The sequence below is a fragment of the Mus pahari genome, chromosome 17 (assembly GCF_900095145.1).
Source record: "Mus pahari chromosome 17, PAHARI_EIJ_v1.1, whole genome shotgun sequence".
In the NCBI taxonomy this organism is placed as follows: Eukaryota; Metazoa; Chordata; class Mammalia; order Rodentia; family Muridae; genus Mus; species Mus pahari.
The window spans coordinates 54,536,565-54,549,643 of NC_034606.1; the positions used below are offsets into that span (position 1 = coordinate 54,536,565).

At 47.5% G+C, this 13,079-nt stretch overlaps 1 protein-coding gene across 3 annotated transcripts in view; it reads right to left on the bottom strand.

The window, feature by feature from the left end:
• Positions 1-7,931: 7,931 nt before the first annotated feature.
• The window catches only part of Rabl2b (RAB, member of RAS oncogene family like 2B), a 9,632-nt gene continuing 4,484 nt past the window's right edge, over positions 7,932-13,079 (bottom strand). Inside the window, exons 4-9 of one of the 3 annotated variants that reach the window (XM_021217058.1) lie at positions 12,366-12,445; positions 11,704-11,783; positions 9,727-9,838; positions 9,357-9,454; positions 9,003-9,086; positions 7,932-8,834 (exon numbers count right to left, since the gene is read on the bottom strand). In XM_021217058.1, the coding sequence (XP_021072717.1) occupies positions 8,754-8,834; positions 9,003-9,086; positions 9,357-9,454; positions 9,727-9,838; positions 11,704-11,783; positions 12,366-12,445 (535 nt within the window). In that variant the 3' untranslated portion in view covers positions 7,932-8,753. The remainder of the gene's footprint in view (positions 8,835-9,002; positions 9,087-9,356; positions 9,455-9,726; positions 9,839-11,703; positions 11,784-12,365; positions 12,446-13,079) is intronic. The other 2 variants (XM_021217059.2, XM_029531119.1) reach the window with 2 other exon arrangements.

The window sequence follows — 13,079 nt, forward strand, 5'->3', positions numbered from 1 at the left end:
ATTTCTTTGCAGCCCTCACTCAGCCCTGACCACATTTCTTTGCAGCCCTCACTCAGCCCTGACCACATTTCTTTGCTTAGTCCTGAGAAGGACGCCCTGATGGGCTCGGTTTTGCTGTTCATTCTGGTCAAGAAAGTAAATCAAGCCCGGTGTCTGGATTAACCACTTGTGTTTATCCAAGATGGTAGGGCAGAGAGAAGCCACACTTCCTGAATGTACTCAAGGATGCATTCTGTTCTCAAAAGTTGGACTTTGCTCTCCAACTGTGCTACTTTGGATTTGTAGGCGTGTAAGGCCTCTGACCACTCAGGACAAGGATCCCTTTGTGTTAGGCATTTAAAACAACAACAACAACAAAAACCAAAAACAAAAAACAAACCCAGCAGGACTTCGGATTTGGCAATGGCTATTCACCTGTGTGCAGAAGTAACACTTTTTACCTTACTGGCATATTTTGGATTTCATGGTGTGAGAAGCGGGTGTGGCTGTGGCCTTGTGAGACAAGACGGCACCCTGGTTCACTGCCAAGCCCTGTGATTCCCTGCTTGATTACCAAAAACCTGATTATGCGCACCTGAGTGATTACACGCGGGCCGCCTGACGTATAGCGTCATTCAGCATGATATTGAGTCACTGGCCTATCAACACCCACCCTGTCTGCGTGCATGGCTCGTGTATAGAGCGTGCTGAATGCTGACTGGATGATGAGCGATGAGAGACGAGTGCAGAGGGTGGAAGGGGATAAATTGGGCGATCCCAGAATAAAGTAGGAGAAGCAGAGAGAAGCTGAGAAGCAGGAGAAGCTGAAAAGCAGAGAGGAAGAAGCTGAACTGCTGTAGAGAGCTGGGGTCAGCTGTAGAGAGAATAAAGGAAGCTGCAGCGGGAAGCTGTGGAAGCTGCTCAAACCCTGCCTTGGCCTAAGTGTCATCTTTGCCCCACCTCTGCGGGACGGAGGTCGGGGGCATGATGCAGTGTGGTCCCTTTCTTGGAACCCCAGACCTATTTCTAAAAGCCTGGCACCCAATTGTGAGAGGCTCTCTGCGACCAAAGGTCCTGGGAACGTGCACACCTATTGTCTCATGGTCGAGGTTCTGGATACAGGCAAACATCTCAGGCTCCTGAATTAACAGAGCCCCAATTCTGAAAATGAATCAGCAGTGTTGAGATAAGGGCATCGAATGAGTGTGGCAGCAACTAGGTAAAGCCCGAGCACAAACCAAGGCAAGAAAACTGAGCTATGGAGTATTGATGTGGTTGGGTAAGTGAGTTACTGAGATGTCCATCCTTGGAAGTGGAAAACAAAAGGTCCAGGGGGACAACACATGACACCAGTACAGGGGGGTAAGGGGGAGATGTGAGGGTGAGTAACTCCCAGGACGACTTGGGAACGGAGTGTGTGTGGGGAAATGGAGATCCTTTGTCTGATGTTCCCCATTTAGTCCATGAGGATGAATTTTGAGGTTCTGGGAAGAGAACTTCTGAGCCAAAAGAAGAAAAACAAAACAACTTCGAAATGCAACTTGGAAGTGTGAATACGGCTTTGGTGGGCGGAATGTCTGGAAGGGCGGTTTGAGTGCAACTGAAATGTTTAATCCGATGAGAAGTGAGGGTGGACTCCGGACCTGCAGTTCAGGTGGTATAGAGGCTCCACACCTCTATACTGCAGTAGTTAAAGGGTCTTCACTGGTCCTCAAGGGTTATCACCATAGGAAAAGAGAGACGTTTGAGCCTCTCTCATCAAGACATTGCCGTTGTAAGGATGGGGAACCAGGCTCCATCTTTGGGTAAGCAGAAGGATAAAAGATCTGAGACCAATAAAAGTAATTTGTCTCCCGAGGCACATGCTACAGTATTGGGGTCAAAAGGGAAAAGAAAACTGATTAAGGCTGTATGTCTTAGGGCTTCTATTGCTGCGATGAAACACCATGACCAAAAGCAACAGGTAGGAAGCAATTTATTCTAGCTTCTAATTCTCAGGTTGATATTTCATCACTGAGGGAGTCAGAGGAGGGCAGGATCTTGGAGGCAGGAACTGAAGCGGAGTCCATGGAGGAGTGCTGCTTACTGGCTTGCTCCTCATGGCTTGCTCAGCCTGATTTCTTAGATCAACCAGGACCACCTGCCCAGGGATGGCATCACCCACTGTGATCTGGGTTCTTCCACACCAATCATTAAGACAATAGCATATAGGCTTACCTCTAGGCTAATCTTACATAATCTAGGTGTTTCTCAAGATTCTCTCTTCTCGGTAGCGAGTAGAGTTGTGTCAGGTTGGCAACCAGCCTACTGGGTGTGTGAGCTTATAGCACATGTTGATGATGAGAAGTGAAGAGTGTGGAGAAGATGATCATGATCCCTGTTGGAGAAGAGAGCCAGGACCCTCTTTTCTCAGATACAACAGCAACAGAGTAAACGAGAGAAAAGAGAGCCACCTTCTAAAGGGGGTCATCTGGATCACTTCTCTGTCTCTGTGTTGGGAGCCCCAGTTATGAACTGCTCCAGTTCCAGTTCTCTTGTATACCCCAGTCTCTAGTCTAAGAATGAACCTGGCAGAAGGGTATCCAAAATCTTCCCTTGTCAACCGAGGAATCCCCTTAAAGGATGTTCCCATCCAGGTATGTTCTCCATTTGTCAACATCCCCCTTCCCAGCTCAGAGGTCTTAAATTACAAAGGGGGCTAAGGCCTTTGAGAAAACACCCATATGCGACCTCTGGTCTATGGGATCAATATCTTGCCCATATGCGATGTTTGGTCTATGGGATCAATATCTTGGGCCTCAACTCTATACCTGGCCTGAATTGATGTCGATGTTACTACCTTCTCTAGTGGACATAGGGGGATGATAAGAAGAGCTGCTGCCACCTACATACATGTAGGCGAAACACATAAAGCCAAGGTTGCTACGTAAGCGGAGGTCACCATCTCTTTGAGGCTGGAGAAATGCCTCAGTAGTTTAAAGCACTGTTGCTTTTGTGGATGACCTGGATTTGGTCCCTGGCACTCACATGGTGTTTCAAAACCATCTTTTTAGTTCCAGGGGCTCTGACATCCTCTTCTGACTCTGAAGGTACCAAGCCCACCCACATGGTGCATGGATGTACATGCTGGCAAGATACTCATACATGTAATCTTAACAACAACACAAAATGAACAACAAGAATGCCATGACTGGATGGGGTACAAGGATGGAGATAAAAAGATCCCAACCAATGACTTACATGGAATAATAACAGTGAGGTTCATCAAGGCCTGTATTGGCTAGTTTTGTGTCAACTTGACACAGCTGGAGTTATCACAGAGAAAGGAGCTTCAGTTGGGGAAATGTCTCCACAAGATCCAGCTATAAGGCATTTTCTCAATTAGTGATCAAGGGGGGAGGCCCCCTTGTGGGTGGTGCCATCTCTGGGCTGGTAGTCTTGGGTTCTATAAGAGAGCAGGCTGAGCAAGCCAGGGGGCAAGCCAGTAAAGAACATCCCTCCATGGCTCCTGCATCAGCTCCTGCTTCCTGACCTGTTTGAGTTCCAGTCCTGACTTCCTTGGTGATGGACAGCAGTATGGAAGTGTAAGCCAAATAAACCCTTTCCTCTCCAACTTGCTTCTTGGTCATGATGTTTGTGCAGGAATAGAAACCCTGACTAAGACAAGGCCACTCGAGGAATCTTTGAAACTTGGCCATAAAGGGGATTGGAAAATCAGTACTCCAGTCTTAGACTGGATATGAATAAAACATTTAATATACAATAGGGAAATTAATATGTAATAGGGAAAAGAAGAATGGCCTACAGTAATTCTAGAAAGGCAAAAGGGTCAGATTAAAAAAATGTTTGGGGCTAACCATTAAAAAGCCATTGGGACGTGGCATGGTGAAGTTACACTTTATAAGGAAGAGCTGGCCAAACACAGTGAAAGGTTACGAAGGGTTTGAAAGGAAGAAGATTCTAGAGGCAGAAACGAGGGGAAAAGGGAAATTTCATGAGGGAATTCCCTATCTTAAAATGAAAATAAGAAATAATACCCTGTACGACTTTTGCACAGGACTAAAAGACATGAATAAAAATACCTTTTGTCACTTCAAACTGAAGTCCCTGGACTAGCTTGGAGGGTTAGAGCTCTCTGTGTGCTTTCTGCGGTGCCCTTTCTTGTTCTCAGGGACAATTTCCTCACATCCAGGGTCATTTCGATGATGTGCTAAGGCTCTTGTTAAAATGTGTATTTTTTTTTCTAACCATAGAAAGGGAAAAAAAAAGATTCCAAGGGGATTAAAAGTTTGCTTGATGTTTGCAGTAGAAAAAAAGCTTGATATTAAAACTATGGGTATAGGCAATCTTAATTCTCTATAATGTGCCATGTATTTGGATTTGACTCCTATTTAGGGAAAGAAATAGTAAATGTGTGTGAGAGAGTTATTGAGAAGGATATAAGTCTGAGTTTATATTTTTGACAATTTTATATAATAAAACAAGATTTTTGTCCTAAGAATTGTTGGGCCCCATTTTGGCCCTGGTTTGGGCCTTGAGGACAAACCTGAGCCTGGCTCAAGTTTTGAGACCTCTCTCAGTCACTTCCATATGGGATCACTCAGCAAGACCTGTTTGGCCCTGCCTCTGCCCCACTGTTGCTGATGTAGAGCTTTGCCATTGGCCCTGTCAGTCACTCCACACCCTCTGTCACCCTTCCCTGCCTCTTGTGTCATCTTACCCCACTAAAAATCCCCCTCCCTATGTTCTGAAATTATATAAACGAGAGGCTGATGCCACAAAGTTGAGTCCCTGCTTCGACAAGACTCCCGGCTCAGTGTGTTTCTTTTGGGCTGTCGACCCTCTCCATTCTGCTCAGCCCTGGAGAGACCCCCAGCAGGATTGAGACTTCTCTCTTCTCTCCTGAACCTGCCAGCAAGGAGCTGGCAAAGATTGAAAAAGTTTAGTTACTATTTTATTACTAGGAAGAGACACCATGACGGAAGCAACCTTGAAGAAGGAAGACTTTATTCAGGGCTTACAGTTTTAGAGGGCGACTGTCCTGGCTGCTCCTATGTCCACCTGACACAAGCTAGAGTCATCGAAAAGGAGGGAACCTCAATTGAGAAAACATCTCCATAAGATCCAGCAGTTGGGCATTTTCTCAATTAGTGATTGATTGATGTCGAGAGAGCCCATTGTGGGTGGTGCCATCCCTGGGCTGGTGGTCATGGGTTCTACAAGGAGGCTGAGCAAGTCATGAGGAGCAAGCCAGTAAGCAGCACCCCTCCATGGCCTCTGCATCAGCTCCTGCCTCCAGGTTCCTGCCCTTTTTGACTTCCTGTCCTGACTTCCTTTGATGATGAACTGTGATGTACAAGCATAAGCCTACTCAACCCTTTCCTCCCCAAGTTCCTTTGGTCATGGTGCTTCACCACAGCAACAGGAACCAAGATAGTGAGTTCATGACCATCATAGTGGGGAGCATGGCAGCAGGCAGGCAGGCACGGTGTTGGATCAGTAAATGCGAGCTTATATACCTTTTGGCAAGTAGGAGGCCCACAGAGAGAAGGGAAACTGGGCTTTTAAAATCTCAAAACCCACCTTCAGTGATACACCTCCCCCAATGAGGCCACACCTCCTAACCCTTCCCAAGTAGTTCTACCAACTGGGAACCATGCTTTCAAACGTATGAGTGTATGGTGGCTATTTTTATTCAAACAGAAAGAACAAAACAAAGTTAAAGCCAAGGCACAGAAAGTCTGAATATATTGGATAAGGTCCGTGGAGAATGGGACTTGAGGGTGATATATGTTTGATGATAAAGGTATTAAAATTCCTAAGATTATACTGATCTAAAATTTGCAATTTTTTCTTGTCTTTACAAGTTTTGAGACGGGCTCACTGTGTAGACATAGCTATCCTGGAATGAGTATGTTGTCCAGACTGACCCTGATTTTTCAGTGATCTGCTTGCCTCTGTCTGACCCTTGAGTGCCACCACACCTGGCTCCATGGTACTCTCAATAGATAAAAAAGTTGCAAACAGGTCAAATATTTATTGGTGAGTGAATAAACAAATTGTTGAATATATACACGATGGAACACAGTCCAGCCATGAAAGAGACAATGTACACAATGCATGGATGAAAAATCAGTCTCTCTCTGACTCTCTTCTCTGTCTCTGTCTCTCTCCAAGACAGGGTCTCTTTTCATAGTCCTGACTGTCTTGGGACTCATTATGTAGTCCAGGCTGGCCTCTGCTTGGGTGCTGGAATTAAAGGCATGCGCCACTGTGCCCTGCTCTGGATGAATCTTGAAGAAAGTTAGGCACAAAAAGTCACATATTGTATGATTTCACGTATATGAAATATTCAGAATTAATAAACCCTCAGAGAGAGAACACAGACACCACCAGTACAGACGTCACTTTGGAGTGATGGAACCACACAGAATTGGCAGGTGTACCACACTGTGACTGTATGAAATGTACCGGAAGGTTAGTCGTATGTATCTCACCTCAGACATTGCATCCTCATTTAGTCTATTTAATTTAGTCCCTTCAAAAACCGCTTAAATCATACAGAGTGGCAAATAGACCCCCTAAAACTTATAAAAGGCATGGCTTAACGACAGCTGTTGTGCAGTAGTTATCTATGAGCACTCTCGCCCCAGTACCAGTGCTGATGGAGAAATGAAGTTTTTCCTTTCCCCAGAGAAGTGTCTGAGTTAAAGGAGGAGCCGCGTTGTCCTAGAGGATACAGACTATCTCCTGTGCCTCACAGTTTGTCCCTCCCTGAGTCTCGGGGTGTGTGTGTGTGTGTGTGTGTGTGGTGGTAGTTATAATGTTGACCTCCAGCTGAGGTAAAATCTTGCTTGGTTTCTCACCTCACTCTGTTCCCCTCACTCAGCTGAGAAAGCAACCCCAGTAGGCCATCTAAAAAATGTCTTCTCAGGCTCTGTTTCAAGGAAACCTAATACAGAACAGTTATGGGAAAGCCAGTAATGATACATTTTGAGTACGTGAAATCTATCTCAATACAGCTATTTACATAAAGAGAAATTCCCACTGGCCAGAGTGGAGTTCCGAGGTAGGACACTTACTTAACTAGACAGGTCCTGGGTTCAGAGCTCAAAATTGTAACGCACACATGCATGCAGGCATGCACACACACTTCCAGATTATTAATAAGTTACCATAACGATTGCTTTTCTGTTTAGGAAGAGTCTCACTTTGTAGGTATGGATAGCCTGGGATTCACTCTGTAGACCAGACTGGACTTGAACTCACAGGTCTACCTGCCTCTGCTTCCCGACTGCTGGGATTTAACAGTATGTTCTACTATGCTGAGTAACAAGTTTTTATTTTTCTTCTAATAATTTTATCTCATCTGCATAATGCATTCCTGAGAATCCCGGATAAGAAGTTGAACATGCAAGTATCACCTACTTAAAGGTGAAATACACTTGTTCCTGAGATCTCAAATCTATATTTAATTAAAAAAAAAACCCACAAACAATAAATTCTACTGAAATGGTCTCTATAGTTAACCGTGAGCTAGTGTGGACTACAGCATGGTAGCAGATCAAGGTAGTCTTCCTTCATCTATGTAGCTCATGTTTTTCTTTGTCTACTTCAGACTACAAAGCACAGACACTCAGTGTGGTGGTTTGAATGAGAATGGCTCCCATTAGTTCAAGTTTGAGTGCTTGAGCAGGTGGAACTGTTGAGGAAGGATTAGGAGGAGTGGCTTTGCTGGAGGTGTGTCACTGGGGATGGGCTCTGAGGACCAAATGTGAAGCCCCAGCCACTGCTCCAGCTCCATGCTTTCCTGCCTGCTGCCATGCTCCCCAGGATGGTGGTCCTGGACTTGCCCTCTGAAACTGTAAGCCCCATTAAATGCTTTCTTCTGTAAGTTGCCTTGGCCATGATGTTTTGCTATGGCAATAGAAAGGTAACTAAGACACTTAGTGTTTACAAAACTTTATCTTTATTATAAAAAAGGAGACAATATAAACAAAATAATGATAATGCAAATGATGCTCAAGACAATCATAACATAATCTGGCAAGCTGCAGAAAAGCAGGGCAGCTCATCTCTGCTGTCTGCTGCCACCCACAGAAGACGCAGTGTTTAACTCGCCCTCGAGAGGTGGAGGAAAGCTTTCTACCCTGAGATGGAGGCTGTTTTTGTTCACGTGGTGGGGAACAGTAAGGTGTGTGTATAAGCAGATATGGCTAGACTTGTCTTCACTCCACTGCAAAAGAGTCCTGATCCTGTGCTCTCAACCGACCTAGAAGAGCGCCTGAAACAGTCGGTGCTAGAAAAACAAATCTGGAATTAATAGTTGTCTGTCAAAAATATTGTTGACAAAGTTGGTTGGGAGACAGGGACAGAGGTATCACAGACGGATGCTGTAGGATCACATAGTCCTCAAGGGTTAGCATCATTCTCTCGCAGAAGTGAAGGGACAGTCCCTGAGGTCAGTTTGGGAAGAAGGACAACAAACACCCAAATGTCTACTAAGATGACATGAGCATGTTCACCGTTCCTGCACTATCAGGCTGCTGGGGTGGGGGTGGGGGGATGTGAAAGACATGGATCCCTCATCCTGATGCAGGAAGATGGCGGGTATCTTGCCTGCCTAGTTTGTCTGTATTGACCTCATCATGTACCACAGAATAGTGGGTTTGCAGGAAGTTGAGCAGGGGTAGCCTAGAGATGTTCTCCAGAGATGTAGGGTGTTCCAAATGGCTCCCAATACCCCAACTCTGCCATGTGTGGATGTCCTCAGGTTAGGAAGGAGATGGGCTCTTGGTCATGTCACCCTGCTCTTGGCCTGGCGTATCCTCTTCTTTCTGCTCCAACTTGAAGTTCTGTGAACAAGGTCATAGGTGGAGCCTGACCTTGCATCTGTCTAGTGACAGTCCTGAGGCAGTGAGGGGTTGCAAAGGCAGGCGAAACCCCATGTGCTAGGTTGTACTGCATATCTCTGAAGAAATCATCGACCTTTTCTACCGTACCTGAAATGGGGCCCAGCTTACCTCGAGCTCCTGTAAAACCTCATCCATGAAGTCCTGGGAACTCTCTTTGTAAGCCACAGCTAATCGAATAGCATCATTGAAGAGCTGAAGGCAAGGCGAAAATGGCAGAAGTGTAGCTGTGGGGAGGACCCTGGACCCTGGTTTTATAACCCGCAGTCTCACCCCTCACCAGACCCTCTCATCACCCCTTCCCACAGGCAGTGGGCGGCTTCACTAAATACGGTCCTCCCAACCTCTCTCCTCTGCTGCACCCAGCCATGCCCTGTCCTTGCCTCCTCCTTCCCCTCCTCTCCTCCCGGTGACTCCAGAACTCCTAAGCCAGGAGTCAGCAGACTGCCTCTGTGCTGCCATTACCTTCACAACATTGGTACCATCGGCAGCAGAGACAAAGTACAGGGGCAGGGAGAACTTCTTGGCAAAACTGAAATTCTTTTGAGTCATCTGTATGTCTGCTGCAGAGAGAAATAGGGCGTTGGCTTGTCCACCCAGGCAACGGGAAGAGTTTGGAGGCAGGGTCAGTGGGGAAGGAACTGTCAGGGACTGCCCTTGAAATGGGTAATATGGGTATGTGTCTCGGGAGGACAGGGTCTTGCTGCTGGCCTCCCTATTAGAGAGGGGGTATCTTGGGAAGGAAAAACAAAGGCTGCCCATTCTTTGAAAGAAGGAAATGTGTGGTGCTTGGTCCCCAGGAATTACTGTCACCCAGGTGCAGGGATGGCCCCACCATCAATTTTATTGGCCACCAGGATGCATGGGATCTCCGGCCTGAACTCCCGAAGTTCTGCATACCAGGTACCCAGGTTCTTATAGGTGATTTTCCTCTGGACATCAAATACCTAAGAGGGTAGAAGACAATTTAGATGTGTCAAAGTACTTTGTCAGTTCCAGACAACACACACCCAAACAGGTGTATACAAACTCAGACCAGCACCTCAGAACAGGGCCAGAGAGAAACTAATGGGCACACGTGGAGTCAGTCCCAGACAGAAAAGAGGGCAAGGTCAAATACAAATGCTAGAGCAGGACTGAAACAAAAATGGCTGCCCCTGCCCGGTGTGTGTGTGTGTGTGTGTGTGTGTGTGTGTGTGTGTGTGTGTGTGTGTGTGAGAGAGAGAGAGAGAGAGAGAGAGAGAGAGAGAGACTGACTTCAGGCTACATTGCTTCATTTGCCTTATTTCACACTCTTTTACTTAGTACTGTTGGTTATTAGAATTAAGACTTTTTTAAGTTCTCAAGGGCTTTTGTGTTTAAAGGACTACGGAGGAACCGGTGACCCTTCCATGACCCCTTCACTGTCCTCATGCACCATCTGGCAAGCCCCTCCAGGTGGCCTTTATGTACACACACCACTATCTCACTATGTGCTACCAGTACTCCGAGTCCTGTGCATGCACACAGGGAGATGTGACCACACATCATCAGAGGAGGCTGCATAGAGACTGTGGCATCTAAGCGGAGACTGGGCCACAAGCAGCATTTCTGGTGAATGGGTTTAAACTGCAGAGAACGGAGGGATGAGCAGATGGGAGCTGGTGAGTAGAATGGACCAGTCTCGGTGTCTCCCTTTTGTGCCACTCCTTATGGATGACATGGTACCCCTCATAACAAGAGCAGCGGTGTGCATACTGTAGGAGGCAGGGCTAGGAGGGTCAGGTGGTGTCAAATGCTATGAAGTGCCAGGGCAAACTTACATTTTGTAGGCAGACTCACAACAATAGTGTCAACTTGTGTCCTTATCAGAGCTGCAGCACCTGCCTCCTTCGTGACTAGGGCCAGAATGACTGACAGAGCTGTCACAACAATATGGCGTCTACCTGGGTCTGTTTATAGTCAGTCTTGAGGTCTGGCTGCCATTCTGTGAGCTAGTCCACATCAGCTCTTACTCACAAACTGTCCTAACTTGGTGACAGTCCCTAGGGTCCCTAATTCAGAGAACTAGACTATGGGACTGGGGCTTGGACCAGGGGCAGAATGCATTCACCTAGGCACAAAATCAGTCCTGTTTACTCCCTAGTACCAAACTCAGTCAAAAGCAAACCGAATCAAACCTCCCTCGGCCTACTGCCTCAAGTGCACAGATGCTTGCGACTCATGAAAACGTTTCATCTGTGGATTAAAAGAAAAACATATTCCTTCTCAGCATGTAAGGGAGGTGGCCTAGAAAACGGGCCTGGGAACTCCCAGGAGAGACTGCTACAGTCTCACTAGAGCCCTATGCACAAGGGACTTTTGGGGACTTCTGTGCAGCCTATCACCTGAAGCGGTTATTGCATGGACCCGTGGTGACTACCCTCGATAGCACAGTGAGAGCCTGCGAGGGAGGTGAGGGCTGATCTGAGAGGGAAAGGCCTTCCAGAAGCTGTGGGTAATAGCTGAGGCACCCTTGCAGTTTCCCTGTGGGCGTGCTCCCACAGTGACCATTGGTGGCCCTGTCTCAGCCGTGTTTCCTTTGAACACTGAATGGCAAGGGGAGTCTAGCTTTGTGCTTTCTTTTATCTGCCCCCCATCTGAGGGCAGCTCCTCTGGTATATGCTTTTTTAGAAGTTATGGGGTGAAGCGTCTGGGTGGCCTTGAACAACCCTTTCTTACACATCTATATTTGGTGGCGAGGCTGAGGACCATTGATCCCTTGTCTCCTTACCCCTCAGGCCAGAATTGCCCAGTGCCATTTTGTTTCCCCACTGCCCAGCTGGTTTCATACCATGATGCAGGCGTGAGCCTTGTGGTAGTAGGAGGCATGCATGCTCTGGAACCGCTCTTGGCCTGCTGTATCCCAGAAGTCTGCAACGAGAACACAGCTCTGTCTGCTCGATGGGGCTGGGGGGCAGGGAGACCCCTACATGTGCCAAATATCTCCATGCAGGTCTCTATGTGGAACCATGAGTGTATCGTGGGACGTGCGTATGCAATGGTATGTGGAGGAAGACAGAACCAGAGGGAAGGACAGTGCAGATAGGGAATCCCAGAAGACGGGCAAATAGGTGCCCCTTGTCCCCACACTGAAGATGGGACCCTTCAAGATGTAGGTTTCCACAGGTGGTGGACAGTCAGGATATATGCCTGGGGACCCCAAGGGTGGGCAGGTCATGTCCTACATTTGAGGAGTGGTTAGGCCACAGATGTATCTATTAATGCTAGCTGATGTTCGTCCCTGCAATGAGGTTTACTCCCTGTCAAAGGCCTCTGTGCCCCTTTCCTTCTGCAGGAATGGCCTCCCAGTGTCTGCTCTCCTAAAGCCTGCCCTGCACACCAGCCCTGGCCCCGGCGCTGTGAGGCTGCATGCCCTGTGAGCCCTCCTCTCCTCACCCACCACCTCCTGCCCCGCCCCTCCCTCAGTGTGACCCGAGGGCCCCTGCTGCTCACCCACGAGGATTGTCTTGCCGTCTACTGTGGCTGTGTGCTTATACAGAGTCAGAGCGTACGTGGACAGCTGCTGTGGCTGGCTGGATGCAGGTTAAGGAGCAAAGGTGACTAAACAGAGGTAAGGGGATTGGGATGGGGTTGGGGATGGGGGTCGGGAACGGGTCCTCTCCTCACTTAATTTTCCTTACATTTTTGAGGCAGGTCTCACTATGTAGACCAGGCTGGCCTAAAACTCACTATGTAGACCAGGCTGGCCTAAAACTCACAGACCTCTGTCTGGGATTAAAGGTGTGTGCCATCACGCCTGGTCCTTTTTGGGTGAGACAGCTTTTCCAGTGTAGCCTCAAACATGAATATCTTGACTTGGTCCCCTTTATAAAGAAGTTAGGTTTCAAGTTGAAAACATTCTACAGACAGGCAGAGGCAGCATCAGTGGCACAAGGTCTAAGGAAGGGGTTGGGAGAATGTCCTGGACACCTGAGTGTGAGGTCACATGGAGCAGGGTTTTACAGAGAAGTGGGGTCACGATGCTCTCAAGGGGAACTGTGGAGGCTTTCATGGACAGAGTTCTAATAGGCTAGAGCATCATGACTGTCCCATGGTAAAACCAGTGACAGGCCTGGCAGCTGACAAAGCATCACAAACGGAAGTTCGTGTGTGCGTGTGTGTGTGTGTGTGTGTGCGTGTGTGTGTGTGCGTGCGTGTATGTGCGTG